Genomic DNA, 26,967 nt, shown 5'->3' with positions numbered 1-26,967 from the left:
TACCGGGCCGAAAAATTAAAATGGTCCGGCCCGAGAGATTAAAATGGGCCTGAAGTATTAAAATAATAAAAGAGTCTACGGCCGTGAGTCTAGAAGTTTGCTGGTGGTAGAGAGAGACGGTGTCATTAAATTGCCCCCGACGACATTACTCCTCTGTCACCGTCGCCGCCGCCGATCGATATAGATCGAGAGAGAGACAAGGGGAAGAGAAACCGAACAGTTTTGTCTGAGTCGATTTGGGTTAGAGAGAGACAGAGAGAGAGAGATGGCTATGTCTCAGGTGGTGAACACGTACCCGCTTTCGAACTACAGTTTCGGAACTAAGGAACCTAAGCTGGAGAAGGACACTTCCGTCGCCGACCGACTCGCTCGTATGAAAATCAAGTACGTTTTGCCTCTCTCCTTCGTTCTCCTCTTTGTTTTATTTCTTCTTCTAGTAGCTGCTCTTCTGGAGAAGAAGATAAGATTTTTAAAACCCTAGAAAGTTCCAGCCTTTACATGCTTTTAGATCATGATCTCGCTGATTTGGTAAACAATTCGAGATTTTTTATAAGTGTGTCTGCTTATCTGCGTTCTCTCGCTGGTTTTGAATTGTCTAGCTTCTCCCTTGCTCAGCTGGTGAACTTTGGATTCGTCTTTTAGAATGGGTTGGCTTGTTTGATTTTGTTTATTCTCTGTTTTTTTTTTGGCTCCTTAACAAATATTGTTATGATCTTTTGGCAATTTTACACAACTATAACTTTGTTCATATTTTAGAGGAACTCTTTAAGAAAGATTTGACTTAGTGAACAGAAAAAATTATAGGCTGTTTAAGTTTCCACTGATTGATTTGAGAGGGGAACAGCTATAACTTTAATTTTGTAAGTAAAGTCTCATGCTTTTTGCTTGACTAATTGAAGTCTGGAATTCTATTGTTCTAACTTAAGACACTCTGATGACTAATGTATCTCTTTCTTGATTTCTTACCTGTGTGTCGCAGCTATATGAAGGAAGGCATGAGGACTAGCGTTGAAGGGATTCTGTTGGTATGATAATTTTTTATCCACTCTACTAGTTATAAACATCGTCTGTTGTTCTCTCTGTGTTTATTTGTGTGCTGTCTTAGAGTCGGTGTAACAGTTATGTGGTTCATGGATTGTATGGCCACATTGCCATATGCATAATAAGTGTCAACATATTTGTACTTTATCTTATCATTCTCTGTAAAGATACGTTCTCGACCCAATTATTATTCGAATTGGGGCATAACTATAGAAGTGTTTGATATATGCCTGGAGTCATCTACTTCCTTTTCTAGTTGCCATCTCCAACTCAATTTTGTACTGTTTGGGTAACCTTTTATTCCAAACAACTCTAATTACATGAATGTATTAAACTGCTCTTAAGAAAGTCACAAGCTGTATGGATCCAATGAAATTTTGGTAAAACTGACTGAAGAAAGTCATAAAAATGATCTTTTAGTTTTACTAAGTCACAGGTTTTGAACGGTGCCATATAGCAGACATATTTGATGCATCTTCTTGTTTCATTTCTTAATTTGTTTATATGCACCCTTGCCCTTCTAAGCTGTCATGTTTTCCGATGGAGTATCATCTGCTTTACATTCACTTTCTCATCTCTTGAGATCGTTGGAAATATAAGATGTTGTTTTGACATCCTAAAACTCAATCTTATAAACCTATATAACCCACAGTTACAACTATCTTGTTGGTGTGTAAGTTAAGTAGATAATTTGACATTACTTATATCTCTCTAACCTTGGGATTGTTCTTGATACCTTATGTTGGTAAACCTTTCAGGTACAAGAACACAACCATCCTCATATACTTCTCCTGCAAATTGGTAACACATTCTGCAAACTTCCAGGTGGACGCCTGAAGCCTGGAGAAAATGGTATACAATGATCATCTGTTAGTAACACTTTCTATACTGTTGTGAGTTACTTGGTTGCTTAAGTTTTGGGTGTACGATGTTGTGTCTGCAGAAGTTGATGGCCTGAAAAGAAAGTTGACCAGTAAGCTTGGAGGCAATTCGGCTGCACTTGTACCTGACTGGAAGGTACCATCCTGGTTTTACCTCTATTTTTGACTGATAGTGACCAGATATTTAGGTATAGATAGATGCCTTACAAGAACTAGGTCGGTGTAGCATGTGCTTGCTCTTAACGGAAACGAGAACAATTCGATACAGAAATAGTTTTGTCATTACTCTTAGCATGCCAGGAATGAGGGAGTTATACAATGAAACAAAGATAGCTCTGGTGTCATTTGTTTATTTATTACATGAAGAAAGAAGACTATGCCATGAATTGATACACGTCTGATTGTGTTATATGACTAGCTATGTCCCTGATCCGTTGGTTTTTTTATGGGTTTTTTCCCCCTTTAATAGGTAGGAGAATGTGTTGCGACATGGTGGCGTCCAAACTTTGAAACCATGATGTACCCGTATTGCCCTCCTCACATTACGAAACCAAAGGTAGTAACAGAGAACACAATCTAGCTTTTCAACTTTCTTCTTTTATCCTTTTCCTTATATCTCATTTTTTTTGTGGCATGACCAGGAATGCAAGAGACTCTACATTGTTCACTTGTCTGAGAAAGAGTACTTTGCTGTGCCCAAAAACTTGAAACTCTTGGCCGTCCCTTTGTTTGAGCTCTATGACAATGTTCAGGTTTTACTTATATCAAGATACTATTATTTACCTTTGGAAAATGGGTTTTGCTACAAAATTCTAACCATATGCTCTTTTCCTGTAACAGAGATACGGACCGGTTATATCAACCATTCCCCAACAGCTATCCAGATTCCATTTCAACATGATTAGTTCGTGATTCTGCTCGGTGTGTTGAAGAAGAAGAAAGGTATCAGATGCTAAGTTACTTATTAGGTACGGTAGAGAGCTGTAGCTACCGGTTTAGAGATGTGATTTTCGGATGATGCGTGTGGGATTATTTACATTATAGACATGTTGGATTTGATTATGTATAACTGGTTCAAAGTTTCAGCACCAAAAAAAAAAAGAAAAGAAGATTATTGTATCTCGTTTCTTGAAGCATTCGTCATTATTTGACTAACGCCTGTTTTGTCTAACCGAAAACATGTGTTTCATTCAATGTTAAATGATATTTCTATTTTAATGCTATGTGTATGAGAAATGAAAGACAAACTAGGCCATGTTCAAACTACTTTGTTTGATAGACGAAATACCACACCGGTAACAAATCAACAAACTAATGACAAATACTGTATGTTATTAACCACAAGGCCGGAATGGTCGAAGTAGGAGAAGTTTTGTGGGCAAAACATTAGGTCACCATAACATTAGTCGTCGTGTTTCATTGGCGATTAGTCTGACGGCAAATTATATAATGCGATCTTCACGACCAAGACAAGATAGTCATTTCTTTTTTTTTGTTTCTCTCAATTTCTTTACCCATCATATCTCCACAGGCCAATAGAGCCAACAAGTAAAATACAAAATCAGAGGTATATTAAAATCGCGACAGGGCCATTTCGACCGGGACAGAAGGAATTCATATTGTTTTAAAGTTAACAATATTCCTCACATGACTCTTATTATTGGTCCACTTGTCCGTGTAAAATGTAATATTTTTCTGTATTGTTATCAAGAAAAACAACATCGTGAGCGGAAAATAGAAAAAAACCAATGATGATTACAAGCAGCGAATAGGAGCTCAATGTTGACTTAACTACATACATATTTTAACTGAATTTATATAATTCAGAAAACAAAACAAAAAAAGCTCTTAATTATTATTTCAAGTTGTACTTGCTTTATCAAATCATTTGATTCAAATGCAATTTGGCTGCTTGCTAATGATGCTTTACGAAAAAGATTAACAGATTGGATGATTCTCAATAATCATTATTTCATCATTATTCGTAAATCATTGAATTGAATCAGACAGATTATTCCACCAGGGTGAAGTTCCTAACAAAAGAAAAACTCATTGACGCGATTTAAAATTAAAGAAGTCGGCCTTATAAAATTCTTGCCGACATTTTGAGAGTGTTTTGGATATGAAGATGTTATCTAACTACTCAAGACACCGTCCATTGTAAATGTGTAACTCACATTTAATATATCTTATAAACATATTTCTGTAACTATGAAACAACCGAGTTATACCCTTTTGACAGTTTTGTTTCTTTTCTTTTGTTATACTAGTTTGACGTTTTCGTTAATATTGTCTATTGTAACTCAGTTTTGATATCTCGAGGTCACGTCTCACGTTAATGTTCCATGCATCTATTAGAATTATTACTAGTTTGTGGCTTAGATCACGTCTCACGTTAAACTTGATCATTTGGTCATCTCTATGATATTTTTTTGCAACTATCTTTGTTTGTGTGTATAAAACTCCAGTGAAGTAGATATAAGAAACGAAGAGTTGCAAACAAGAAATTGCAAAGATTCTTCTTCCTTTTTCTTTTTCATGTACGTAGGAACCTTATAATGTACTGTATATCAATCAACAATCAATTTTATCCAAGTAGACTTTTGCTACACACATAATTAATACAAATGCATACAATATACATATAAGATATTCAGAAATAAATTTCCATAAAAAATTCATAAAAAATACAATATATACATGTCAGTTGTCTTTTACTCTAAACAGGCCTATTTGGTCATTTCTTAACACTAAGTATGTAGGCTCTATCTGTAGACATTTTGGTGATATATGTTGTCTCAGTCATCATAATATTGAGACATGTTTTCTTGTATCAGGGACAGCTTTAATTAAAGACGATATAGTGATGGGGAAGACGAAATCTGGAGAGAAACAGAGGAAAGGGTTATGGTCACCCGAAGAAGACGAGAAGCTAAGGAGTTGCATCCTCTCCCATGGCCATTCTTGCTGGACTACTGTTCCCATCAAAGCTGGTCTCTCATTTCATCTTCTTCTGTACTAGTTTGTCAGCTACCAAATTATTACTTAATTTAGTCAACTTTGGTTTGATAGGGCTACAAAGGAATGGGAAGAGTTGCAGATTAAGATGGATTAATTACCTAAGACCAGGTTTGAAGAGGGAAATGATTAGCGCAGAAGAAGAAGAGACCATCTTGGCGTTTCATTCTTCCTTGGGTAACAAGTAAGTATAACCCCAAGACCTAACCTTATTGTTATTAGGATGATAGTTAAAGAGCTAGAGAGACTAATGATAAGGTGTATTTAGGTGGTCGCAAATAGCAAAATTCTTACCTGGAAGAACAGACAACGAGATAAAGAACTATTGGCATTCTCATTTGAAAAAGAGATGGCTTAAGTCTCAGAACTTGCAGCACCCAAAATACATATCCTCTTCTTCTTCTCCTTCTTCTTCATCACTTGTTTCTTGTGGAAAAAGAAACCCCGAAACCTTGATCTCGAGTCATGTGATTAACTTCCAGAGACTCCTAGAGAACAAAACTTCATCTCCATCACAAGAAAGCAACGTAAATAACAATCATCAATGTTCTTCTGCTCCTGAGCTTCCAAGGCTTTTCTTCAACGAATGGCTTTCTTCTTCGGATCCCCATATCGATGACTCCTCTGTTTTTACAGACTCGAAGCACAATCAAGCTCCAAATGTCGAAAACAATGTCTCAGATTATGAAGAAACAAGTGATGTTGATCGATTCCATTACAACGAAATGATGATCAACAACAACAACTGGACTCTTAACGACGTCGTGTTTGGTTCCAAGTTTCAGAAGCATGAGTCTCAAAATTGATCACAGAGAGTCGTCCTGAGATTGTAATTCTTCTACTAGATTCTTTTCTTCATCAACAGCGACGTAGGTCATATGTACTGTAAATCAAATTTATAAGGGAAAACGAACGTTTGCGGTTGACCAAAACGGGGAAAACGAAAGTAAGAAAAGTGTTCAGTTTTGTCTTAATGCTTTGTCACCAATACCATATCAGGAGACGCAAAGGTCGTGAAAGTTAATGAATATTCCCATTCGAGTTGTTTTTTTTGCTCAAAATGGGTTGTCTAACCGACTACGCTAGCTTAGACCTAACAACAGTATAACAATTAGATATGATACATAGATGATGAGAGGTTTTAAAAGAAATAGAAATAAAAGTATAGTAAGATTCATCAAATACTTTTGAAGATTTTACACAGCACACAAGTAGCCAACTCGTATAACACAAAAGCTTTTCGCTACATATATAAATGGAGTTTTGATAGAATTAACAAGGGGCAATTCAGATGTAAGTGGAATGTAGAAAGTGTTATTTATATAGCAGAGTAGCTGTAGTCAACAGTATCATCATCATTGGAGGAGGAAGGTGACGGAGACTTAGCAGAAGCAGTGAGTACCACAAAGGCACCAAAGAGAATAGTGACAATGGCCGTGAAGTTGATGAGAAATGCTTCGGATCCATACTTGTCAAGCCCTCCATTCTCCAAGAAAGTCAGCTTTTCCAGAAACCCTAGAGCTGCATTCCCAACCGCAAGTATATAAACAAATAGGCCGAGCATTGCGTGCCACGGAAGCAAACCGCTTCTCAGATTTGCTGATCCTCCTGGGAAGAAGAACACTATGAAGCTGTACACCCACTGCAAAGTTCAAAAAGAACTTGTTTGATTATCTTTGAATTGATTATATGTTTTTAATGGGGAAAGAATTGTCTAGTGGAGCTAAAAAGGCCATGGGATTATACCTGGAAGCCATAAAGGGAAATGACTCCAATACCAATCCAGGAATGGAGACTGTAAAGATTAGGGATGTTGCTTTCATTGTGGTTCTTGAAGGCTGCGCAGATGCCAAAGATCCCAAGAGCCAAAGCAATGGCATGGAGTATAAGGTGGATCAACTTCTTCACTGGTTTCTCCAGGGGAAGCGATTTGTAACTTATAATGGCTTCGTTTCCAATTCCAAAAAAAAAGACCAAGATTATATGGAATGAAATGATGATGACTATCAACGGGACTAACCAAGATCAAAAAGAAAGTGATATCTTTATTTATATCGTTGTTCAACAGATGTTGTAATCGTTACCTTCTCCTCCCAAGATTATAAATCCAATGAGCATGAGAACAGGATGCAGCTGGATCACATAAAAAGAAAACGAAAATGTATCAGAACACAACAAACACAGGTTGCAAATAAGGTAGTGAAACAAAAGATTACAAGCTCTTGTTACAATCTTAATGGCTAGAAAAAACAGAATTAAAGACAACTGAAGAGAAGAGCCAAGAAACCTTTTTTTGAACACAATCAATGAAACAAAACAAGAAGACCAAACATCACGTTCTGTACATTCAGTCATACTGTAATAAACTGAATACGACCCCCACAACAACACTCATGGATCCTAAGGCACTTCAATAGCAAAAACTTGGGACACACAAGAGGACTAATGCTTACAAGATTATAGTTATCTCTGACTAGTGATTAAAAGACCTATTATGTTACAACCTAAACAGATATTAAGATAACAAGAGGATTCTCACTCACTCACTTAGAAAACGGTACTGAGAAACGGATAAAAAGAAGTTTTGCAGTCAGCTAGACAAGACGATCAGACTTTTAAAAAATCGGAACTAGGATCAGGTGGATTTGTAAAATCACCCACTAAATTGAATGAGACAGAAAAGAGTCAACGCAGACGCGAGAGAGAGAGAGAAAGGAGAGAGCTTTTAGTGAATTAAGTTTGAAGGGAGATTGAAAGAAAGCATAAATACATTGAAGATGAGATTCTTGTTAGTAGCTTCCCAGGCCAATCCACCTCTGTAACTAATACTCCAAACCAGCACCATTACCGCCAGCGCGTGCGCCACAAACGTCACCGCCATCGCGTTTATCCCGACAGCCATATCTTTCTCTTCTCTCAAACTCTGTTTCTTTCTTCTTCTTGTCTTTTGTCCGATTAATCTGGAAGCACTTGAACTAAACTCTGAGAAGAAGACTCAAGACTCAAGACTCAAGACTCAATCCTCATCAGATCCTTTATTTTTATTCCATTTACATTATCCAATCCAATTGTGGGGACTTCTTCGCAGACACGTGGGCCTCGCCCATCCCTTTCGATTTTATCTACTTTCGTAGCAGCTTTGTATGGACGAATTAAATTTTGCCACGTGGATAGCGGTAGCTGTATCGACCCCTCCGCTTCGTGTCTGCTCATTTTACCACCAACCAAACCAAATTAAACCATACTACCATAAACCGCGATAGAGAGCATCACTGGATCTTTGTTTCAGACATTTGTGCATTAATATTGGACCAACCTAACCCACATATTCATATGATATCAATTCTTGTCGTCTTCGGGTTTAGAGTAGATACGATATGCTGTTTTTTTATGTTGGAAGACGGCACGTTGTTGTCGGTATGTGACCAAGTGATGAAGTCAAAAGTTTTTATTTATGGGCCTGCTTGTGAAATAAGTTACATTACATCGACGAGTACTTCTCGGATAAAGATTAGGCGAAGAGAGGCACGTACACACTCAAGAGCCTGATACGTGGCATCACATGACACGTGGTATTTCGTAACAGAGCACAGAGGATATAGCCAAAGGAGGTTCTGCTTACGAGTCTTCTTCCTCCTTGTTCTCTACTCTATAACTCTGTATAAAGCGTCCAAGAAGCTCCTCAGATTTTCTCAGCATCAATTTGGTTGCAGATATAGGAAAAGAACAAAAATCAAAACCAAGGAAAGATTATGGATTCACAAGCGCAGTTGCAACGTTCTCATGCTCAGCATCAAGCAGAGAAGCCAATAAAGATTCACCATCCTGGTATGCTAAAGCAGATTTTAGTCTCAATAATGTAAACATTTTGTTTTTTTATTGACATTACGTAATCTGCAAGTTAATACTGAGCCTAATGAATGTTTTCAATATGTTCCTCTGTTTTTGGATGCAGAGGAAGGAGAGCATCATGAGAAAGGGCCATCGAAAGTTCTAAAGAAAGTGAAGGAAAAAGCCAAGAAGATCAAGAACGTTCTAACAAAACATGGACATAGTCACGACCATGATCGTGGAGAACACATCCCCGATGATCACGATCTAGACCAGGAAGACGATGGAGATCACTACAGAGACCAACAAATACGCGGCGGTGCACCAGGTTTGCTTCAATTTAATACTTCTATTCCAAAACCAAAGTAGTTGATGTTTTGCAAGACCAACTGGTGGTGATACTTAACGGTCAGTTTGATTCCTCTCGGCAGCACGAGGAAAGGCTCACAGTCCGGTGAAGCATGAGATAGTTCCTCCAGGCACGAAAGCTTTTCCCGTTGTGTCCTCTTCACATACGAAACACTCTGAGCCAAACAGAGGAGTTGGCCACGAAGCACTATCTCATCCTGTGAAACACTCAGGTGTACCTAAAAGAGAAGAGAGCGGAGGAGCTTCTACGTTGACACCGCATAACACACCCGTATCTTTGCTCACTGCAACAGAAGATGTGACGAGAACGTTTGTTCCTGGTGGAGACAAGTCTCGAGACCAACGTAAGGTTAATATCGACAGACCAAGAGGACTTGATCAAGATCCAGCTGCTCCTGGATCTCATGGTGGGATGTCAAATTATCAGTCCAAAGTTACTGATCCCACCCACGGAAAAGGTAAAGAACTTTCCTCTTAATTCTGAAGGTCTGATTTCAGGGTTACAACTCCTTTGACCTGTGTCAGCTTCTTTATCTAGCTTCAGGAGAAACTGGACCAGCAACGACGGTCTCAGCTCTTGGAAGGTTAGGGTTAGGAACGGACTTCGGGAAGAAAAGCCACGGGTTCGCTACGAAATCGGAACCTGAAATGGGTAAGCATTTACCGGCGGGAAACTATGGATCTGGTCTGAGGAAAGAGTCACCGGAGAGGAGTGATGAACTTGATTTGGGAAGAGATTTACCGACGAGAACTCAAGGTATACAAAACCGTGAGAATCTTGATTCGAAATCTCACGAGAGAGGAGATGAGATGCAGCAGTCGAATCAGAGCAGTTACACCGATAAGATCGCATCAGCTACTTCTGTCGTAGCTGACAAAGCTGTAGCAGCGAAGAACGCCGTCGCTTCGAAGCTCGGTTACTCTGGAGAAGGCGGTGGCGTACACCAGAATCGTCTAGAGGGAGAGGAGACTCCTAGCTCCGGTGTTGGATACGGGAGTACGGTCGCAGGTATGGTGACTCCTGTTTACGAGAAGGTTAAAGAGACAGGAGCTAGTGTAATGACGAAACTGCCATTCTCTGGGACCGGTGGTACAGAGACGGGACAAGACAAGGGCGTGTCGGCTAAAGAATATCTGACGGAGAAACTGAGTCCAGGAGAGGAAGATAAGGTTTTGTCGGAAGTGGTCACTGAAAAGCTTCATCTTGGCGGCGGAGAAACGGGGCCGGCGAAGAAGGGGATAGTGACACAATCGGAGGAGGTGGAGAAAAGGCTAGGAGGATTTAAGGATCCGAGCTCGGAAGCAGCTATGCAACACGGCAAAGCTTATGCGGATGAAGGCGAAGGAGGGATGGTGGAGAAGCTGAGTGGAGCTGTCACTTCTTGGCTCGCTGGTACGACGGAGGAAGTGACGCAAAAGGCTACACAGTCTGTTCAAGACTCTTCACAGTCACTTGGCTCCACCGTTGGTACGTTACTCTTCTTGTTATAAATAGCGTTTTCAGCTTTTAGCGTTTGTGATGATTTTTGTGATTTTGAACCTTTGGTGTGTCAACGGTTTTCTAGGAAATAAAATGGGGTTATCGGGAGGAGATGAGGCAGGTCAACAAGGCGGAAATGGTGGTTCTGTGCCTTTGCAGAGGAGATTTCAAGAATCAGGAAACTGAGTTGCTTCTTTCTAATGTATGGGTTTGTTAATGCTTTCCATGTTAATGTGTGTGTGGGGTTTTCGATCCATGGCTTATTTTGATGTATCTACTACTAATACTGCCATGTAAAACGTATAAATAAGTTCGGTTACTTGTTATAAAATCTGAAACTAACAAAAAGTTAGAAATATACGTCGACAGCAGGGTTCGAACCTGCGCGGGCGAAGCCCAACAGATTTCAAGTCTGTCTCCTTAACCACTCGGACATATCGACTTCTTGTTAAACACGTCGACAGAGGAAATATTAATCTTTTATTTGAGAAGTTACACAACAAAGCTACATGGTTTTCAACTTCTCTCCCAAACGGAAGTAGAAAGAAAAAAAAAGTTTAAATAAAATGAATAAGACAGATAAACTCAGTTTTAACCAATAACATGGTAAATTTTTTTGGTGAAGATCAGCATCGGTGATAGAGAGATATAGATCATTGAAAAGATTTAGAGAGCACGGCTTTTGATAATGTCGAAGCTCATCTCGCTAGGATCAGTGGCTTGTAACTCCACCTGAATGCCATCCAATTCTCTCTTGAATCTATCCTTAGAGCTTGCATACACCATCTTCATTCTCACCCTTGATGAATCAGGGGACCTATGTTATGAAGCAATAATAAAATTTAACGTCAATATCAATTAAGGAAGTGTGTGAAAAGATTAAAAAAGAATAAATATGTTTTACCATGCAATGAAGAAGATTTTGCTCTTCTGGCAATTTTCAGCGGTGGTGAAGTCAAAATCGAAGACAGCATAACGGCACTCGTCGGCAGGGAGGGAAGCCGTGAAATCATCGTAAGTCTCGTCGGGCTTTCCTAGCTTTTCGACCACCACTTGTTGCCCGTCTATCCTGAATACTATGAACCGATAGTTTCTTTTCGACTTTAGCTCCAGAAACTTGAGCTTGCACTCGTCCTCCACTGCCATCCCAGACGCCGCGTTCGCCTTTTCATTCACATAAATTAGGAAACATTGGTTTCGAATTAGCTAGATTTTGGGTTACGTTGTTAATTAATATCAATACATTTATTAGTTCTAATCTTTGTCTAGATATCGAGTTATGACGCTAACTAGTTGTGGATTAAAATGAGATACACTAGACAAACAAATGATAACCACGTCAATAACATTGGTAAGATCAACGTGTAATCATAAATTGATTTTGAACTAAAGCAATCATAAATTTGAATCTCGTATATATTTTCTCCCGACTAGGGTAAAACCACATAGATTGCCTGCTAGTAACAACAATCCTAGAAATTTATCGCAATAATAAGAAGAAGAGAACAAACCATTGCTTATGTCTTGTTTCAATGGTAAGCCCTTGAGGAAGATAACAAAATTTGTTGTTTTAATTTGTGTGAATAATTGTCCAAATGGGAATGAGATTAAGGAAGAAGATGAATTCCTTTTGTGAAGAAAGGATCGAGGGGAACTCGGACAACTAATTAAAGGCTCCTTAATATTGGTCTCTGATCTGTTTTTGTGATTACACCCACACGTTAGTTTTTTATTTTTTTCCCTTTTCAAACCTTAAAATTCGCCTAACCATCCTTTTTTCAAGCACTTTCCACTCTATTTTTAGCGTCTATGTGTGTACACACCATCCAATCCATACATTTCATACACATACATGCATGAGCATTTATCCTTATCCGTGTAAAATGCATACCTATATCTCTTTGGCTCATTTTCATATTTGTCTCCATTTTCAAGCCCTATAAACCCATCATTTTATAGGATAAACATAGGAAACTAACGATAAAAAAGGTCAAATTCTACTTATAAATATTAGCTGGAAAAAATAAAATAAAATAAAATTGGGTAAACTTTAAAACTTTGGTATATCTCAAGTTAACCAATTGATGATATAAAAACTTCATTAATTAAGAACATAACTTCTTCAAGACTTAAACGACGTCGTCCCATCGCATCGTCGATTTTATTTTTCTTAGTGAAATTGGGAAAGATGATGCTCGTTTCAGCGATGTAGCAGAGTACCAGTGGGGAGCAATGGCTTGCCTTAGCCAAATCATCCTCATTCTGATGATTATGATGTCTTCTTCGTCTTCTCCTTTCTGTTTCGGTGGAAGGTGAATTTCAAAAAAATCCATCCTTTAAGCAAATCATATCTATCATAGAGCTACGTATTTGGGCATTTCTCTCTTCTGATTCTGATTTTCCAATAATCCTTTCTGTTGACATGAACCTTAATCTCTCGAGACTATCGCTACTTGAAATCTCTAGTTTGAGTTTTTTTAAAATCCTTGCATTTCGCTCTGTACCTGATTGAATGAGAGATGTAATAGATTTTGGAGTTGCAAGATTTTTAATTTCACAATCAATCCAGTTTCTTTAAGCTATAATGGTGTTTCTGTACCTCAAAGTTTTTATTTTTTTTTCTTTCTGCAAGTCGGAAGGAACTCCGAGATAAAGAAGATATGGGTAAGAGTGATAATACAGAGGCGAATTATGTTTTAGGATCTAAATTTGTGGATCCGAGACGTGTTCTTCAACTTTCATGGCAACCAAGGTCAGGTACTTTTTGATTCATATATATCTGCTTCAACCATATTCATTGATCATTAGTGTTTCTTTTATCTCAAGATTGTGATAGCCTGCAACTTTCATTGAAGATGTTATCTGCTTCAACTTTCATCGATCAATTAGTAGTAACATGGNTAACATGAAAGATTATTTTGCAACAGTTATCTCTTGATAAACTTGGGGGGTTCTGAAACTAATTGGTATGTGCAGGGTCTTCCTTTACCGCGGGTTCTTGTCTGAGGAAGAGTGTGCTCATCTGATATCTCTGGTAAATTTCCCGTTCCTTTCCGGTTTGAGATACATAGTGATACATAGTGATACATTGTTCTGTGTGTAATGGTTGATTCTTTACTGTAGAGAAAGGAAAGTTCAGTGCTTAACTCAGGGGTTGCTGTAGATGTGCCGGTAAGTTCTTAGTATTCTTCAAGTTTGCAAATACCTAGCTTTTAAAACATTATGTGGTAAACTGTAACTTACATGCTTAAGTCTCACCCCTATGGAGTCTACAGAGTTCCAAAGATGGTGATTCACACCTTTATTTAGCAGTTTCCACCTTGGTTGCTCGAAAATGGCCTTACTAATGTTATGTTCCATTCCTTATTTTGGTATAATTTTGGATAAACTAGGATCCAGTAGTTGCTGGGATTGAAGAAAAAATTGCTGCATGGACTTTCCTCCCAAGAGGTATTATTTAAGTACTAGCATTTTAGTTATCTTGATTTTCAATTTATTGTGACTTAATGGTTTCTCTTGGAAGGCATCTTTTCTTGGCCAAACTTGTTGGCTTATGTCTCTCCCTTGACGCACGTGTTTCAGAAAACAGTGGCTCTATCAAGGTAAGAAGTTATACTTCTGAGGAGTCGGCAAAAAGGCTTGATTATTTTGGAGAGGAATCTAGCTCGGTCTCTCACGATGAAGTTTTGCTGGCAACCGTCATTCTCTACCTCTCAAACACAACTCAAGGTGGAGACCTTCTGTTCCCAAATTCACAGGTCAGTTTGATTTAAATCCTGAGAAGCAAAATGATCTCTTATTTGGCAGTTGGCACACCACAAAGAATGTTGAATTCTCATTTTTTCTTCAGATGAAATCCAAAAAGAGTTGCTCAGAGACCGTAAGTAACATCTTGAGACCAGTGAAAGGAAACGCAGTTTTGTTCTTCACCAGACACTTAAATTCATCATTGGATGAAACAAGCACTCATTTGAGATGCCCTGTGGTGAAAGGGGAACTGTTAGTGGCGAAAAAACTGATCTATGCAAAGAAACAAGAAAGAAATGAGGAGAGTGGGGAATGCAGTGATGAAGATGACAACTGTCCAAGATGGGCTGAACTTGGTGAATGCAAGAAAAACCCTGTCTATATGATTGGCTCTCCAGATTACTACGGTACTTGCAGAAAGAGTTGTAACGCTTGTTGATCTCTTCAATCTTAGTGGACCATTCTCAAACATATTGGAAATTGTTGAAACATTTTCAATACTTTGAGCTGTTTTTTTTTTTGAATTTATGACGAAATAAAATGTGAATAGTCAAGGGTCGTTGGGGTAATTAAGTGAATAAATGATTTTTATTTTTTCAGAATAAAGGAATATATCAATATACTCACTTACAGATTTTTTTAAGTATGATCATAACTCAGTTGTTTACTCCCTGAGATCTACGAAGTCTTATTCTATGTTACTTACTTATGTTTCTCGAATCATAGAATTTGCATCTTGCTCTTCCCTACGCTGCATAGTCCCTTTCGCTTGCTAGTCTCAAGAAAACACGACCATATTTGAAACTGGCCAAGTATTTCTCTATCTTATATCACTATCAGATTCGAATTTGCGCAGTATATTCCCAACATACCACTATTTTTTTCCCTTTAAAAACCATAATATACAAAAGTGTTCATGTAACTACATTATTTTGAACATAGTAAATACTTTTCCGGTTAAAACATATTTTTCCTACTTATACTATATATTATCAAATATACGTATTTAAATATTTCTAACAAAGATATTGTATATAATAGAAATATTTTTGGTAACTCAACCGGTGTACTAATTTGGCTATCCAAAAAGATTTGTTTTTTTTTTGTGTGGTCATAAGTGGAACACTTATAGATGAAAAATAGACTAAATTAAATTCGTTGTAATCCCCATGAAGAGATTATGATCTAAGTCTGACTTTTCCTAGTTAAAAAGTATTGGTAATCAAAAAGTTAAGTATGCAGGGAAATTTTGTAATTTGTAATTTATTTCTATAAAGATTCAATATATAATTGGATAAAATAAAATAAAAAGAAGAAAAAAGAGGAGAAATTGGATTACTTACATCATTAGACCAACCAGATCTAGACAATTGTTCATAATCATTTATATGTCCATCCCAGTGGCTTTCTTCAAATTAACATTAAAATCTAATATCTTAACTGTTAAGGAAAAAATAAAGAAAAATTAGATAAAAATGTGTTTTTCTTTTCAAAATTCAACAAAATTCCTTATAATTTTTAATTTTAATTTTAATATCCAAAAACAATATATATATTTGCTGGAAATTGCGAAATGGAGTCCCCCAGGGTTGTTTTGTTTTTGTTTTCCCCGTACGCCTTTTATAATTTCTTCTTCCCCACAGCTCTTTTGCCTCCTCCCCTCCCTCCCTTCCCTCTCCCGAATTTTTCTCTCATTTTTTTTAAGCGTCCCATCACTTTCTTGGATTTTCTCGGCGACTTTCTTCCGTCTCAAGCTCTGCTTCGCTCCCGTCTCTCTCATCTCCTCCGAGGATCGCTCTTGATTTTTCTCTTCTTCCTATTCTCCGCCCGATCTGTTTACTGTTTCTTTTTTGTTTTTTTTTTCACTGGTACGTGATCGGACTCAACCATTCTCTTCGTATGAATACAATCGATTTGAATCATTCATTCCTTCCTTCGTCTATCGCATCACTGTGTGTATTGATTAGATTTTCAATTTCGATTTTGCTCTCTGTATTAGTGATTCTGATGACGATTGAATCGGATAACTGTTCCGCCTTATGTGATTTGGTTTTAATATAGTTTGCTTAGGGAAGAATTAGGTTTCAGTGTTATAGATTTATGTGAAGTGCTGTGTTTATAGGAATTTGTGAATGCTTATTTGCAGTTTGAATTCGATGGAGCTGGTGAAACAAGATGGGAATGATTCACTCGATATGCTCATCAGAAGAGCGGTTGGAAAGGATCCTTTTCTTTCTTTCCCTAGACCTGAAAATACTCCAGTCCAGCTTTTTCAACTCCTCCATAACTTAGAACGTCCAGGTAAATGCTTGTCTCATTGTCTCATTGTCTCTCATCTTATTGGATTTGACATTGTCACTGACTAAAAATGCGTATCTATCATTGGAATCAAGCGGATTGGGTCTTAGGAGAGGATATATATAGCTTTAGTCTTGTTAGATCTAAGTGATGCTTGGATATCATGTGGCCTAGGGTATGGTACCTGGACTTTATTTTGATGTTCTATTTTCGCTCTCAGGCTGGCCATTGCTGGCTCCTTTGAAGATACAAATGCAGAAGTGTGAAAAGTGTAATATGGAGTTTTGCTCTCCTGTCAACTATAGAAGGCATCACCGCATGCATCGGCGTCAAAGAAAGCATGAAAAGGTTTTGCTTAAGTCTGAACTTAACTAGTACTATTTTGGTTTCATGTCTTTCAAACTCTCTGAAGGTTGTGTTTACATGTTTTCAGGATTCTGGCAAAGAAAGAGATGCGCTGGGAGCCTTTTGGAATAAGGTAGTTTACCCTCTAGACCCCTTCTCACAGTTTTTGCTGATTCGATTAGTTTTTCCATCAGGTACTGATCCTGTTCAATCTCTGTGGTTATTTCAGCTTTCTCCAATTGATGCAAAGGAGATTCTCTCACTAAAGAGCATGATGCTGGAGGTATTATGATCCCCAATGATGCTTTCCCTTTCTTTCAAATATCTTTTTTCTTACTTTAAAAATGCATGGTGAGCATAGCATCATACGAGCACTTGTGGCAGAACATGTTCTTCAGTCTTCGCAGTATTAACTTTCTTGTTGTTTGTCACATCTTGCCTAAGGTTTTGACTCTTTAGCAATGCATTATCGCTTCTTTTATTCATTAGTGCAACGTATAATAAACATTGTTATAAATGTTTCCTAATGCCATATGAACTTCATCAGGGTTATGGGGTTCGTTTCCAAATAGTACAAGTTAGTTAGAAAAGCAAGAGTAGACCATACCTAATTCGTAGACATACCCTCACATTCTGCATTCTGCATAATGAACCTGTCTTCTTAACTAAAATGTTTTGTAGACATTTCCAACTCAAGATGCTTTATTTGAATTCTTGTAGGATGTTCCTGGGGTATCAGTTGAGTCAGGACTTATGTCACTTATCGAAAAACCAGGATATACTGCTCTGCCGCAATATTATCTAAGAGCTGGTTCTGGCATTTTGGTATGAATATTCAAATATCTCTTGACGGTTTCTTTTAATTACCTTTCCAGATAAAGTATCCACAGTGTTCAACCTCATGGCTGATATATGTTCCTATTTCTCCAGGATATTCTCCAAGCTAGACGATCTAGTTTTCCAGTTTCTTCGCAGGAACTCTTTAGCATTCTCGATGATGCAAGTGAAAAAACATTCCTGTGTAACGAGGCTGCACCAATGCAAAAATACATTTTTGACGGGGAAAATGGGAAAAATGTACTGGAGCCAAAAAATGTTGTTGCTTGCGCAAGCTTCCTTCTGGAACAGCGATTGGTAAAGTTTTTCCTTCAAGGTTTCACCATTCCTCTCTAGTTGGCAAAGCAAAGTGTCTAATACGCAAACTTTTGCTTTGCATGTATTCCTTGCATGTGAATTTTTTCTGTACTCTTAATGTGTAGATCAAAGCATGGCTGGCTGACAAAGATGCAGAAGCTCTGAGGTGCCAAAATTTACTGGTTGAAGAGGAAGAAGCTGCTCGAAGAAGGTATGTGCTTATAATCGCAATGCCAGTCATATAACATTGCTAAATCCACTTTATGTGGCGTCTTATTTACTAATATTATGTTCGGAGCAGACAAGCTGAGCTTTTGGAGAGGAAGAAGAGGAAGAAGCTAAGACAGAAAGAACAGCGAGAGAAGGATCAGAAAAAAGATGCTAAGGAAGACGAGAGTACCACATCAGAGGAACAACAATATCCAGCTGAGTCATCAAGCCAGCTACCTGTAGCTTCTGATTCCGAGGCACAGAGACCAGATTCCATACCGATTGATGCTTCTTCATCCCTCGAGGACCCTCAAGTTTTGGAAACGAATGATGGGAGAAACGGTGAATGTCAAGCGCCAATGGTTGATGATGATGGCTTTGGCAATGGCCAAAACATGGAAAGACAAAATGGCCGTAGGTCGAATGGGTTCCATGCTAATCATGCGCCAAAACTTGGAGGCATGCGAAAGAATGGAATCAACAGAGACACAAGAGTCAACACTGCTAAAGTTTGGAGCCGAAAATCCGTGAACCCCAAATCGATATCACAACATGCAGCAGTAACTCAGCTAGATCAGACAAGGAACGGTGAACTTCGGATTGGAGCGTTCAGTTTTACAATCCCAAAAAGTGGTCACAGCGGAGAGCATAACCAAACCAAATGCAGTGAAGAGGATAGAAGAACAAAGACTGTTGAGGTGAAACCCACAACTGAGCAAGCAACTGTAAAGATATGGAGACCAGTGAGCAGTCAGGGAAGGAAAGTTTCGGCAGTCCATGAAAACGCAGACAAAGGTGATAAGAACTCAAACCCAACTGCACCGGAAGTAAAGACCACTCATCATCACATAAGCGTGCAGTTTAACAACCACAAAGCAAAGGAGTTTCTTGCAAAGAGTAAAACTTCTTTCGACTTGTCATTTTAATTTAACACCGCTATCGTTTAATTTCAATATATTGAGTTGTATATTCGATGTGAATGAATCAGGATGGAAAGAGGCAACCTCTGGAGAACACGTGACATTGGTTCTGTCTCAGGAAACAGACATCTCGGGCAGCAACACTCACGAATCCTCAAATGGTGTTATAACCGCAAGACCAAAGCCGAGGATGAAACCCGAAAAGGGAACGAAGGTAAAATATGTTCCAAAACAGAGGATTCCTTGAAAACAAAAAAAGACGAGCTTGATTCTGGACCAGAGAGTATCATTCTTTTTAGGTATACCAAAAGTGCAGTTTTAGTGAGAGAGACAGGTCTTTTTCTTTTGCTTCTAGAGAGATTTTTCCCATTTTAAGAGTCTATCCATTCTTTTTTTTTTTACTTCTTTGCTCTCGATAGAAAGAAATTGATTTGTTATTTTGTTGANAAGTTTCGGCAGTCCATGAAAACGCAGACAAAGGTGATAAGAACTCAAACCCAACTGCACCGGAAGTAAAGACCACTCATCATCACATAAGCGTGCAGTTTAACAACCACAAAGCAAAGGAGTTTCTTGCAAAGAGTAAAACTTCTTTCGACTTGTCATTTTAATTTAACACCGCTATCGTTTAATTTCAATATATTGAGTTGTATATTCGATGTGAATGAATCAGGATGGAAAGAGGCAACCTCTGGAGAACACGTGACATTGGTTCTGTCTCAGGAAACAGACATCTCGGGCAGCAACACTCACGAATCCTCAAATGGTGTTATAACCGCAAGACCAAAGCCGAGGATGAAACCCGAAAAGGGAACGAAGGTAAAATATGTTCCAAAACAGAGGATTCCTTGAAAACAAAAAAAGACGAGCTTGATTCTGGACCAGAGAGTATCATTCTTTTTAGGTATACCAAAAGTGCAGTTTTAGTGAGAGAGACAGGTCTTTTTCTTTTGCTTCTAGAGAGATTTTTCCCATTTTAAGAGTCTATCCATTCTTTTTTTTTTTACTTCTTTGCTCTCGATAGAAAGAAATTGATTTGTTATTTTGTTGACTTTTTTCCCATCGTGAGGGTTTAAATTTGAAACTTTGAAATGGGTTCTCTGATTTTTTTTGTGTAATAAATATATTTCTCAAACACACCGCATATAAAGCTCTCTTGCCACTCGTGTACAAATTTGAATCGCATTGGTGTTGGCTCAAAGTATTGGTTATCAAATCATTGTAATTCAGCGGAAGAATGACATAGTAAAGAGAGGAAATTTATAGTTTTATGATAAAGAATACAGTTTGTGTTGTTGCTGTCAATGATAAGTCTATATCATAAAGAGTCAAGACTATTTTATATGATTATCAGTACAAAGAGAGAACAAAGACACCTACAATGCAAAGCTATATATGTATAGTTGTTAGACCCCAATCTCTAACCAATATCACTGAATTTGCTTCCCATGTTAGAGGTAATGAAGAAGATAAAAAGGTTCTTTGTTTTGTTTGGGTAAAATATGTCAAGTGAATCCAGACCGTTACACCGGAAAGAAAGTCCAACTGTTTGCTGGACTATGATCACCTTTTCCGGCGACCTTCTCATTGGCCCACCACTCTGATCTAACTTTCTCTATCGTCTCTTCTTCTTCAGTATTATCAAACTTGAATTCTTTGCTCGATCCTAACGAAAACGATCTTAGTTTCTGACTCTGTTCGCTCTCTGTTTCTCCCGACGTTTTACATCCGTTTTGTGGTCTCAAGTGTTCCCCGCTCGCTCTTTCATGTGAACCGGATCGGTTTAGCTTAGTTGCAAGACAACGTGCAACGTCTTCACCAGTCAACTCGAAAGAAACTCTGTGAGCAACCACCAAAGCTTCATCATTATGCCTTAACGACGACGACGACCCGTGGTCCGAATTGGCTAAAGACGCAACCTCAGATATCTGACTATCCAAAAGACTGCCTTCAAGTGGTGTGAGCGCACCAGAAGCAAGCTTTGAGCCGAGTCCTCCACCACCATCAGGGGTTAGAGCACCTGAACCCAACCTTGAACCTTGACCAGCAGGTGTGATTGATCCAGAACCGAATCTTGAACCCCATTTACGCGCTGTGAAGTGCTCAAAACCAAGAAACTTTGGAGGTTCACCGACACGAAACGCAACGATGGAGCATTTCCCTGGGTAAGGAGAAGATGTACCTGATCCAGGGGAGATTAGATTACCACCAGGGCTTCCAGGATACACTTGATGAGACTTAAACTCGTAATGTGCAGCTGAAAACTTCTGATTAATCCCCCCGCTACTGTTCCTCCTAGCACGTTCAAGTGAAGATGTAAGCAACTGAGCAAAGGGCACTTCAGGAGAAGAAGGTGATTCTGGAGGTGGCGTGAAAGGCGCGGTGGATGGTTCAGTTGTGAAAGCAGAGAACACTGGAGGAGTAACGGGTTGTGTCTCATGGGCGTAAGGTCCAATAGCAAAGGCTGAAGGCGGTTCGTTGACGGTTAGGGAACAAAGTAGACCAGGATGAGGAGTATGTGACACGGATGGAGGATCTGATGGTAAGAACGATGCAGGAGATGAAGGAGGAGCTATAAAGGGCATGAATATTGAAGTTGAGTTGCTAGAAGAGTTTTGGACTGGAGGCACGGCAACTCCTGATGAAGCTGGTTCGGGTGCGTGGCCTATCCGCTTATTGTTCTTCTTGGATCCAAAACACCAGTACAAACTCCACCAGCTTCCCCATTTTTTCTTCTGAAAATTTTCAAAAGCATCAAAAATAATTAAGGCAATATCAGTTCATTATTTTCAAAATCATAACTTCAAAATCAAAGAAGTTTATTAAAAGCATAATTAACGCAAAAAAAAAAAAAGTAATTTAATTCCGTCACGTAACACTTTCAAATCAGATCAAACATTAAAAAAAATCCAAAAAATTCTTGAACTTGCCCCAAAAAAAAAAAACCATTTATCTGAGCAATCAAAACATAATCACGATCCACCGTCAGAAACGTCAAGCAACAACACTGATGGATCTTTTTAAAAACTACAAGAAGCAACCAAAAAAAAAAAACAAAACAGAGAGCTGATATAAGTAATAGTACATGCAGGACAGAGGATGGTTGAACACGAGAGTCGGCGGAGACGATGGCCGAAGCAGCGGCGTTGACGGTATCAACACTATTAGTATGATGAACGCTCCTCATAACTTCACAATAACAACATGTAACTTCCCTCCCACCCACCCACTTACTTCGATCTTTCACAACTATAACACCACAGTCCGTAAGAAAGGAAAGAATGAAAAGAAAATGTGAAATGGAATAAGAAGAAGAAGAAGAATGAGAGAATAAAGAAAGGGGCAAAAGGCGTTTTATTATGGCTGGTGGCTGGAGGAGGGGGCTGCTTCTTTCTCTTCTCTCTCTACAAGAGAGTGAGTAGTAGTCTCACCGGTCGTTATCTTTTACAGTTTTCATTCAATTTCCCCACGAGATGTTTCCACGTCATCTGAATTTGACGGTTCGGACCCACGCGCTTCCATTTTTCTTTCCTTTATTTTTTTTAAAAATCATTATGATGATTATTGCTAACAAAAATTATTGGAAAGGAACCAAAATATATATACTATATATACATTTTTAACAAAACAGTTATTTTAAAAAACGGAGAGTAACGCATAAATATATTAGTGATGAGTCGTACTCGTCCCCAATGCAGACAAATGGCTTTTCTCCGGTTACTTTTTTTTTTTCTTTTTCAAGGCAAAATGTGAGTGACTTTAAAAAAAAATACTCCCTCCGATTTCAAAATATAAGATATTTTGGAGAAGTTTGTTGTTTCATAATATAGGATGTTTTCAAATTTCAATGTAACTTATAAATTAGTTTAGTATTTTATATTATGCAGTATTATTTCTGATTGGTTGAACTTATTAAACGTAAAGACTTCTTAATCTGCGTGTTTTGCTTAAAACATCCTATATTTTAAAACGGAAGGAATAGTTAATACCAAAAGGTACCCTTCGTGTTGGCATGGTAAATTACAAGGAAAGCCACACTCAGTAATGGCTGGCGTCGCGAAACTCGTGAGTTTGGTTTTTTTTATTGTTTTGTTGCGAGTCTTTTAAGATAAATGCGCCGCTCAGTTCAAATTCCGTTTGGTTAGCGAGCGAGATCCTCGTGAGCTATTTATTAGCTTTCATATGTGTGTAACATATGCATACACAGTTATTGCTACGGTCGGTATGGAATGATTACTTTAAAGGTAATTTTTTTTCTTTCTTTGCATGGTGTGAAATAGCACGTCTATCCACTACTACACTCAAAAGTATACGTCCAAGTTTTGCCTATTGATGATATCTATATTAGTATAGTATTTTCCGTAAAATCAATATGTACTTATAAAATGTATTAATAATGTCGTATTATCTCATAAAATGTTGATAAACTTGAAATATTCAAATTAATTTCAATAATTAAAAGTGATACTCTGAATAATAGTATTTCTGAAACCTTTATATCCACGATTGACGTACACGATTTGATAAAAGTTTTATATCCACAATACCGTCTTTTAATTTTATCATGTTCATGTATGTTTGGTTGCCTGAAGCTTTTTATCCTTAATTAATCAATTATATATAATGCTTTATTCGTTAATACTAATTGTTTAGTCATCTACTAGTTGCTTACTCGTTTAGAGTTGATTTTCTACATTTTTCCATTATTATTGATTTTCTTAGTCAAGGAACAATATCATTTGTGGATCTGAAACTCGTAGGCAATACAATATATATCATTAAAATAATAACAACTAAGAGATGAAACGATTAGCCGATTAGGCCGATCTATATCGGTACATGGTGTCTTCCCATCCAATGTTTCTTAACATGTACATTTAAGTCCATTAAATGTTACTAAACAGACTAAAGAACGCATAAAGTAAACAACACAGAGAGTTTGTTAACGGGGTTCAGATTTCTTACATCCCTGGAAACACAGAGAGTTTGTTAACGGGGTTCAGATTTCTTACATCCCTGGAACCAAGTCCAGAACCAATCCACTAGAACAAGTTTACAATTATAATCATAACTGTATATGATATCGAACACTAGTGGCGCGACGCCACACACCTTGTGTGCATCTCTCGAAAATATCCTAAGGCGCGTAAGTCTTCATGACACGCTCTCTTGGTATTTATAACAATTGCTCAACTCTAGAATTGACAACTTTCCAATTCTACACCAATAGGAATTTTCCTATTCTAAACCGATAAACTAACATATTTAGATAACTCCTAAATATAACTAATCCTAATTCCATAACTCGGTAGGATTAGTATAACTTGCACCTCAAGCTATTTTCAAGCTTATGCCAACACAAACTTTAACAACTAACCAGAAAAAGTGAATATATTCTTTATACAGTCATCTATCTAGTATCGTATTTAAGAGAATAATGGGTAATTGAGACTATCAATTGTTTAGCGATCGAGTTTGGATTGTAGTGTAGTCAAATTTTTAGCACCTTTTGCATGTTATGAGAATTCTGACTGGACTTGAAAGAGAATAATGGATACTTGTCTGCTGAAATTAGACTTTTTAAAAATAATGGTTTTAAGAATTAAAAGATCACCACACTTATACATAGCGTTGAATGATAACATATAGTATGTTAGATAGACAAATTTGAATGACTTCCATGTGATATATGTGAGGTTTCTTATGGGACTATACAAATTCAGTTGTTCTATACATATAGAAAGGAACAAAGGATACGTAGTAAGATGACTCTTCATCCACACAGTCGATATTTGCTTTCAAGACTTTTGAGTCTTTGATTGGTAATTTCGAAAGAGACAGTTTTAATTCGGAAAACATCCTTAAAAATACCAATTAGCTCTAGAAATTATCGACGTAAAAAGAGGTCAATCAATTAGACAGGTGAAAGTGGATGGTCATCAACTGAAAAAGTTAAAAGGAGAGATTCTTCAGAATCATATCGAACGGCCTTAATAAAAATGGTGGTTAACAACTTACTAGTATTAAAATTTACCTAACAAGTAGTTGACCTTTTATACTAATGTTATTTCCTTTTTGGCTTTCTTTTTTAATGTTATACACTTGAAACTAGAATCAGGAGGAGATGTTTGGTAATGGCAAATCTTCGATGATGAATCAATTATGATTTTGTAGGGTTTGTGAATGAATGATCATTATCGTATTAAACTAAACCAAAGAGACAAAAGAATTGAGAGGGTAGTTTAGTCAATCTTGATCTATCATCACCCAATGAAAAAGGAAGAGAATGGTATATGGGCTAAGAGAGCGCACGTGTGCATTGCATTTTCTTATCTTTTTGCTTTTGTTGAGTTGCATAATGACTTTTACGTGTAGCCCTCGTGCGTGCGTACGAATGCGACCCTTTACCTTTCTTTCTTTCTTTCTTTGTCTCTTGGGAAGTAAAGATATCCCATTTTTTAGATTATTTTTGACAATTATATCAATAACTGAAATTATAGGAAATGATAATCTACTTTGTTATTTTTTTTCTCTGTGGAAATCTAATTTGATTTTCATTGTTCGTATAGAACTTTCGTTTCCATCTTTATTAGAAATAAATTCTGAATAGGCGAGGAGTGACCACTAAAGAATAGTATATGGCTTACCAGTTACCTTACCATATAATATTAATATAATGGAGTAAACGGTAGAAGTCACTTAAGGTTAAAAAGTTGTGCAATGACCATCTAGCACTCTTCTTGATTTTATGGTATTTGTAGTCTCCTCTTTTAGCTAGTCTCCTAGTAAATGATACTATGACAAACAAAGCAGCCGTTGCAATAAAACATGTTACATGTGACGACTTTCTCTGTACTTTACGAACTATAATTATCTACTCTTTTTTAGCCTCCAAAAAAAAATCTACTCCTCTCTTACTCTGACTTAAGAAAATTACTTTTAAGATTTGCTCTTTTACGATAACGTGGATTAGTGGCACATACTTACGTAAATTAACCTTCAATTTACAATAGTTAGTCATACAACCCTTTCAAATTTCCACTATTCTCCTTTCGATTTTTTTAGTTATACAGATATAGATCATATATGATCTATACAACATATATACGACTATATGACTTTAACGTACCATTATAAATTCTGCTATATATGCAAGAAAATTCCACTTACATATTATATATATATATATATATCGTAATTAAATTTGAGTTTAAACATATATAGTATATCTAATCATCTTAATCAACAGGTCGACTAAACAAGGCTTCACTTATCCACACCTCTACAGATCGAAAGTTTATATTATGTTTGAACTGTGCAAGTCTCGCAACGTGTAGATATATTATGTTCCAAATGGATATGCATTACTTAGATACATACAAAAAAAACATAAACTATAAATGGAATATTACTAACAAAATTTTACCTCCAAAGGTGGTCGTCATCCACTAGCGCAGCCACATGCTTATCTAGTAGACATTGAACATGATAGAAACTAAAGTGCCAAATAAGTGGAATAATCAAATGAGAATCTTCACTCATATATAATAAAAACATTTTGAGCCTATGACCTACCTAGCTACTCTACTACATGTAATATGCCTCTCTCTATTATATATTAAAGCATAACCATTAATTTGACAAATAGAAATAAACAATTTATAATTTAGAAGTAGAGGAAAGTTAGAATGAT

The 26,967-nt window shown here is 37.4% G+C and overlaps 8 protein-coding genes and 1 non-coding gene across 11 annotated transcripts; 5 read left to right on the top strand and 4 right to left on the bottom strand.

The window, feature by feature from the left end:
- Positions 73–3,055, top strand: LOC104730873 (pre-mRNA cleavage factor Im 25 kDa subunit 2). Its single transcript, XM_010450111.2, has 7 exons — positions 73–384; positions 980–1,025; positions 1,800–1,893; positions 1,985–2,058; positions 2,392–2,478; positions 2,564–2,674; positions 2,763–3,055. The coding sequence occupies exons 1-7, from the start codon at positions 266–268 to the stop codon at positions 2,832–2,834; spliced, it is 603 nt and encodes a 200-aa protein (XP_010448413.1). The 5' UTR covers positions 73–265; the 3' UTR covers positions 2,835–3,055.
- LOC104730872 (transcription factor LAF1-like) lies at positions 4,733–5,875 on the top strand. Its single transcript, XM_019233773.1, has 3 exons — positions 4,733–4,915; positions 4,995–5,124; positions 5,209–5,875. The coding sequence occupies exons 1-3, from the start codon at positions 4,789–4,791 to the stop codon at positions 5,744–5,746; spliced, it is 795 nt and encodes a 264-aa protein (XP_019089318.1). The 5' UTR covers positions 4,733–4,788; the 3' UTR covers positions 5,747–5,875.
- LOC104730871 (transmembrane ascorbate ferrireductase 1-like) lies at positions 6,092–7,973 on the bottom strand. Its single transcript, XM_010450110.2, has 4 exons — positions 7,711–7,973; positions 7,025–7,073; positions 6,687–6,886; positions 6,092–6,582 (listed from the first exon to the last, which is right to left on the bottom strand). The coding sequence occupies exons 1-4, from the start codon at positions 7,840–7,842 to the stop codon at positions 6,259–6,261; spliced, it is 705 nt and encodes a 234-aa protein (XP_010448412.1). The 5' UTR covers positions 7,843–7,973; the 3' UTR covers positions 6,092–6,258.
- On the top strand, positions 8,591–11,022 carry LOC104730870 (low-temperature-induced 65 kDa protein-like). The gene is made up of 5 exons (XM_010450109.2): positions 8,591–8,768; positions 8,896–9,099; positions 9,203–9,598; positions 9,679–10,608; positions 10,706–11,022. Exons 1-5 carry the CDS (start codon positions 8,693–8,695, stop codon positions 10,804–10,806), a joined length of 1,707 nt encoding a protein of 568 aa, XP_010448411.1. The 5' UTR covers positions 8,591–8,692; the 3' UTR covers positions 10,807–11,022.
- Positions 10,981–11,062, bottom strand: TRNAS-UGA. Its single transcript has one exon. It is a non-coding gene; the product is annotated as a tRNA-Ser (tRNA).
- LOC104730869 (actin-depolymerizing factor 7) lies at positions 11,073–12,279 on the bottom strand. The gene is made up of 3 exons (XM_010450107.2): positions 12,132–12,279; positions 11,525–11,784; positions 11,073–11,437 (listed from the first exon to the last, which is right to left on the bottom strand). The coding sequence occupies exons 1-3, from the start codon at positions 12,132–12,134 to the stop codon at positions 11,287–11,289; spliced, it is 414 nt and encodes a 137-aa protein (XP_010448409.1). The 5' UTR covers positions 12,135–12,279; the 3' UTR covers positions 11,073–11,286.
- Positions 12,762–14,989, top strand: LOC104730868 (probable prolyl 4-hydroxylase 12). Of its 2 annotated transcripts, XM_010450106.2 has the most exons (7): positions 12,762–12,932; positions 13,253–13,372; positions 13,597–13,654; positions 13,744–13,791; positions 14,013–14,070; positions 14,203–14,378; positions 14,471–14,989. In XM_010450106.2, the coding sequence occupies exons 1-7, from the start codon at positions 12,853–12,855 to the stop codon at positions 14,804–14,806; spliced, it is 876 nt and encodes a 291-aa protein (XP_010448408.1). In that variant the 5' UTR covers positions 12,762–12,852; the 3' UTR covers positions 14,807–14,989. The 2 variants fall into 2 exon arrangements, with proteins under 2 accessions (XP_010448408.1, XP_019089317.1); XM_019233772.1 differs by lacking the exon at positions 12,762–12,932 and having other exon boundaries at positions 13,253–13,377.
- LOC104730867 lies at positions 15,970–20,189 on the top strand. Of its 2 annotated transcripts, XM_010450105.2 has the most exons (11): positions 15,970–16,235; positions 16,514–16,668; positions 16,886–17,013; positions 17,099–17,143; positions 17,240–17,293; positions 17,731–17,835; positions 17,941–18,144; positions 18,270–18,355; positions 18,446–19,119; positions 19,725–19,856; positions 19,948–20,189. In XM_010450105.2, exons 2-11 carry the CDS (start codon positions 16,524–16,526, stop codon positions 20,124–20,126), a joined length of 1,752 nt encoding a protein of 583 aa, XP_010448407.1. In that variant the 5' UTR covers positions 15,970–16,235; positions 16,514–16,523; the 3' UTR covers positions 20,127–20,189. The 2 variants fall into 2 exon arrangements, with proteins under 2 accessions (XP_010448407.1, XP_010448406.1); XM_010450104.2 differs by lacking the exons at positions 19,725–19,856; positions 19,948–20,189 and adding an exon at positions 19,343–19,584 and having other exon boundaries at positions 15,971–16,235; positions 18,446–19,251.
- Positions 20,513–22,496, bottom strand: LOC104730865. The gene is made up of 2 exons (XM_010450103.1): positions 22,360–22,496; positions 20,513–22,009 (listed from the first exon to the last, which is right to left on the bottom strand). The coding sequence occupies exons 1-2, from the start codon at positions 22,459–22,461 to the stop codon at positions 20,798–20,800; spliced, it is 1,314 nt and encodes a 437-aa protein (XP_010448405.1). The 5' UTR covers positions 22,462–22,496; the 3' UTR covers positions 20,513–20,797.

Source organism: Camelina sativa, chromosome 12, assembly GCF_000633955.1.
Source record: "Camelina sativa cultivar DH55 chromosome 12, Cs, whole genome shotgun sequence".
Classification (NCBI taxonomy): Eukaryota; Viridiplantae; Streptophyta; class Magnoliopsida; order Brassicales; family Brassicaceae; genus Camelina; species Camelina sativa.
The sequence above is the reverse complement of the archived record's forward strand: the minus strand, read 5'-3'. Positions and strand labels throughout refer to the sequence as shown.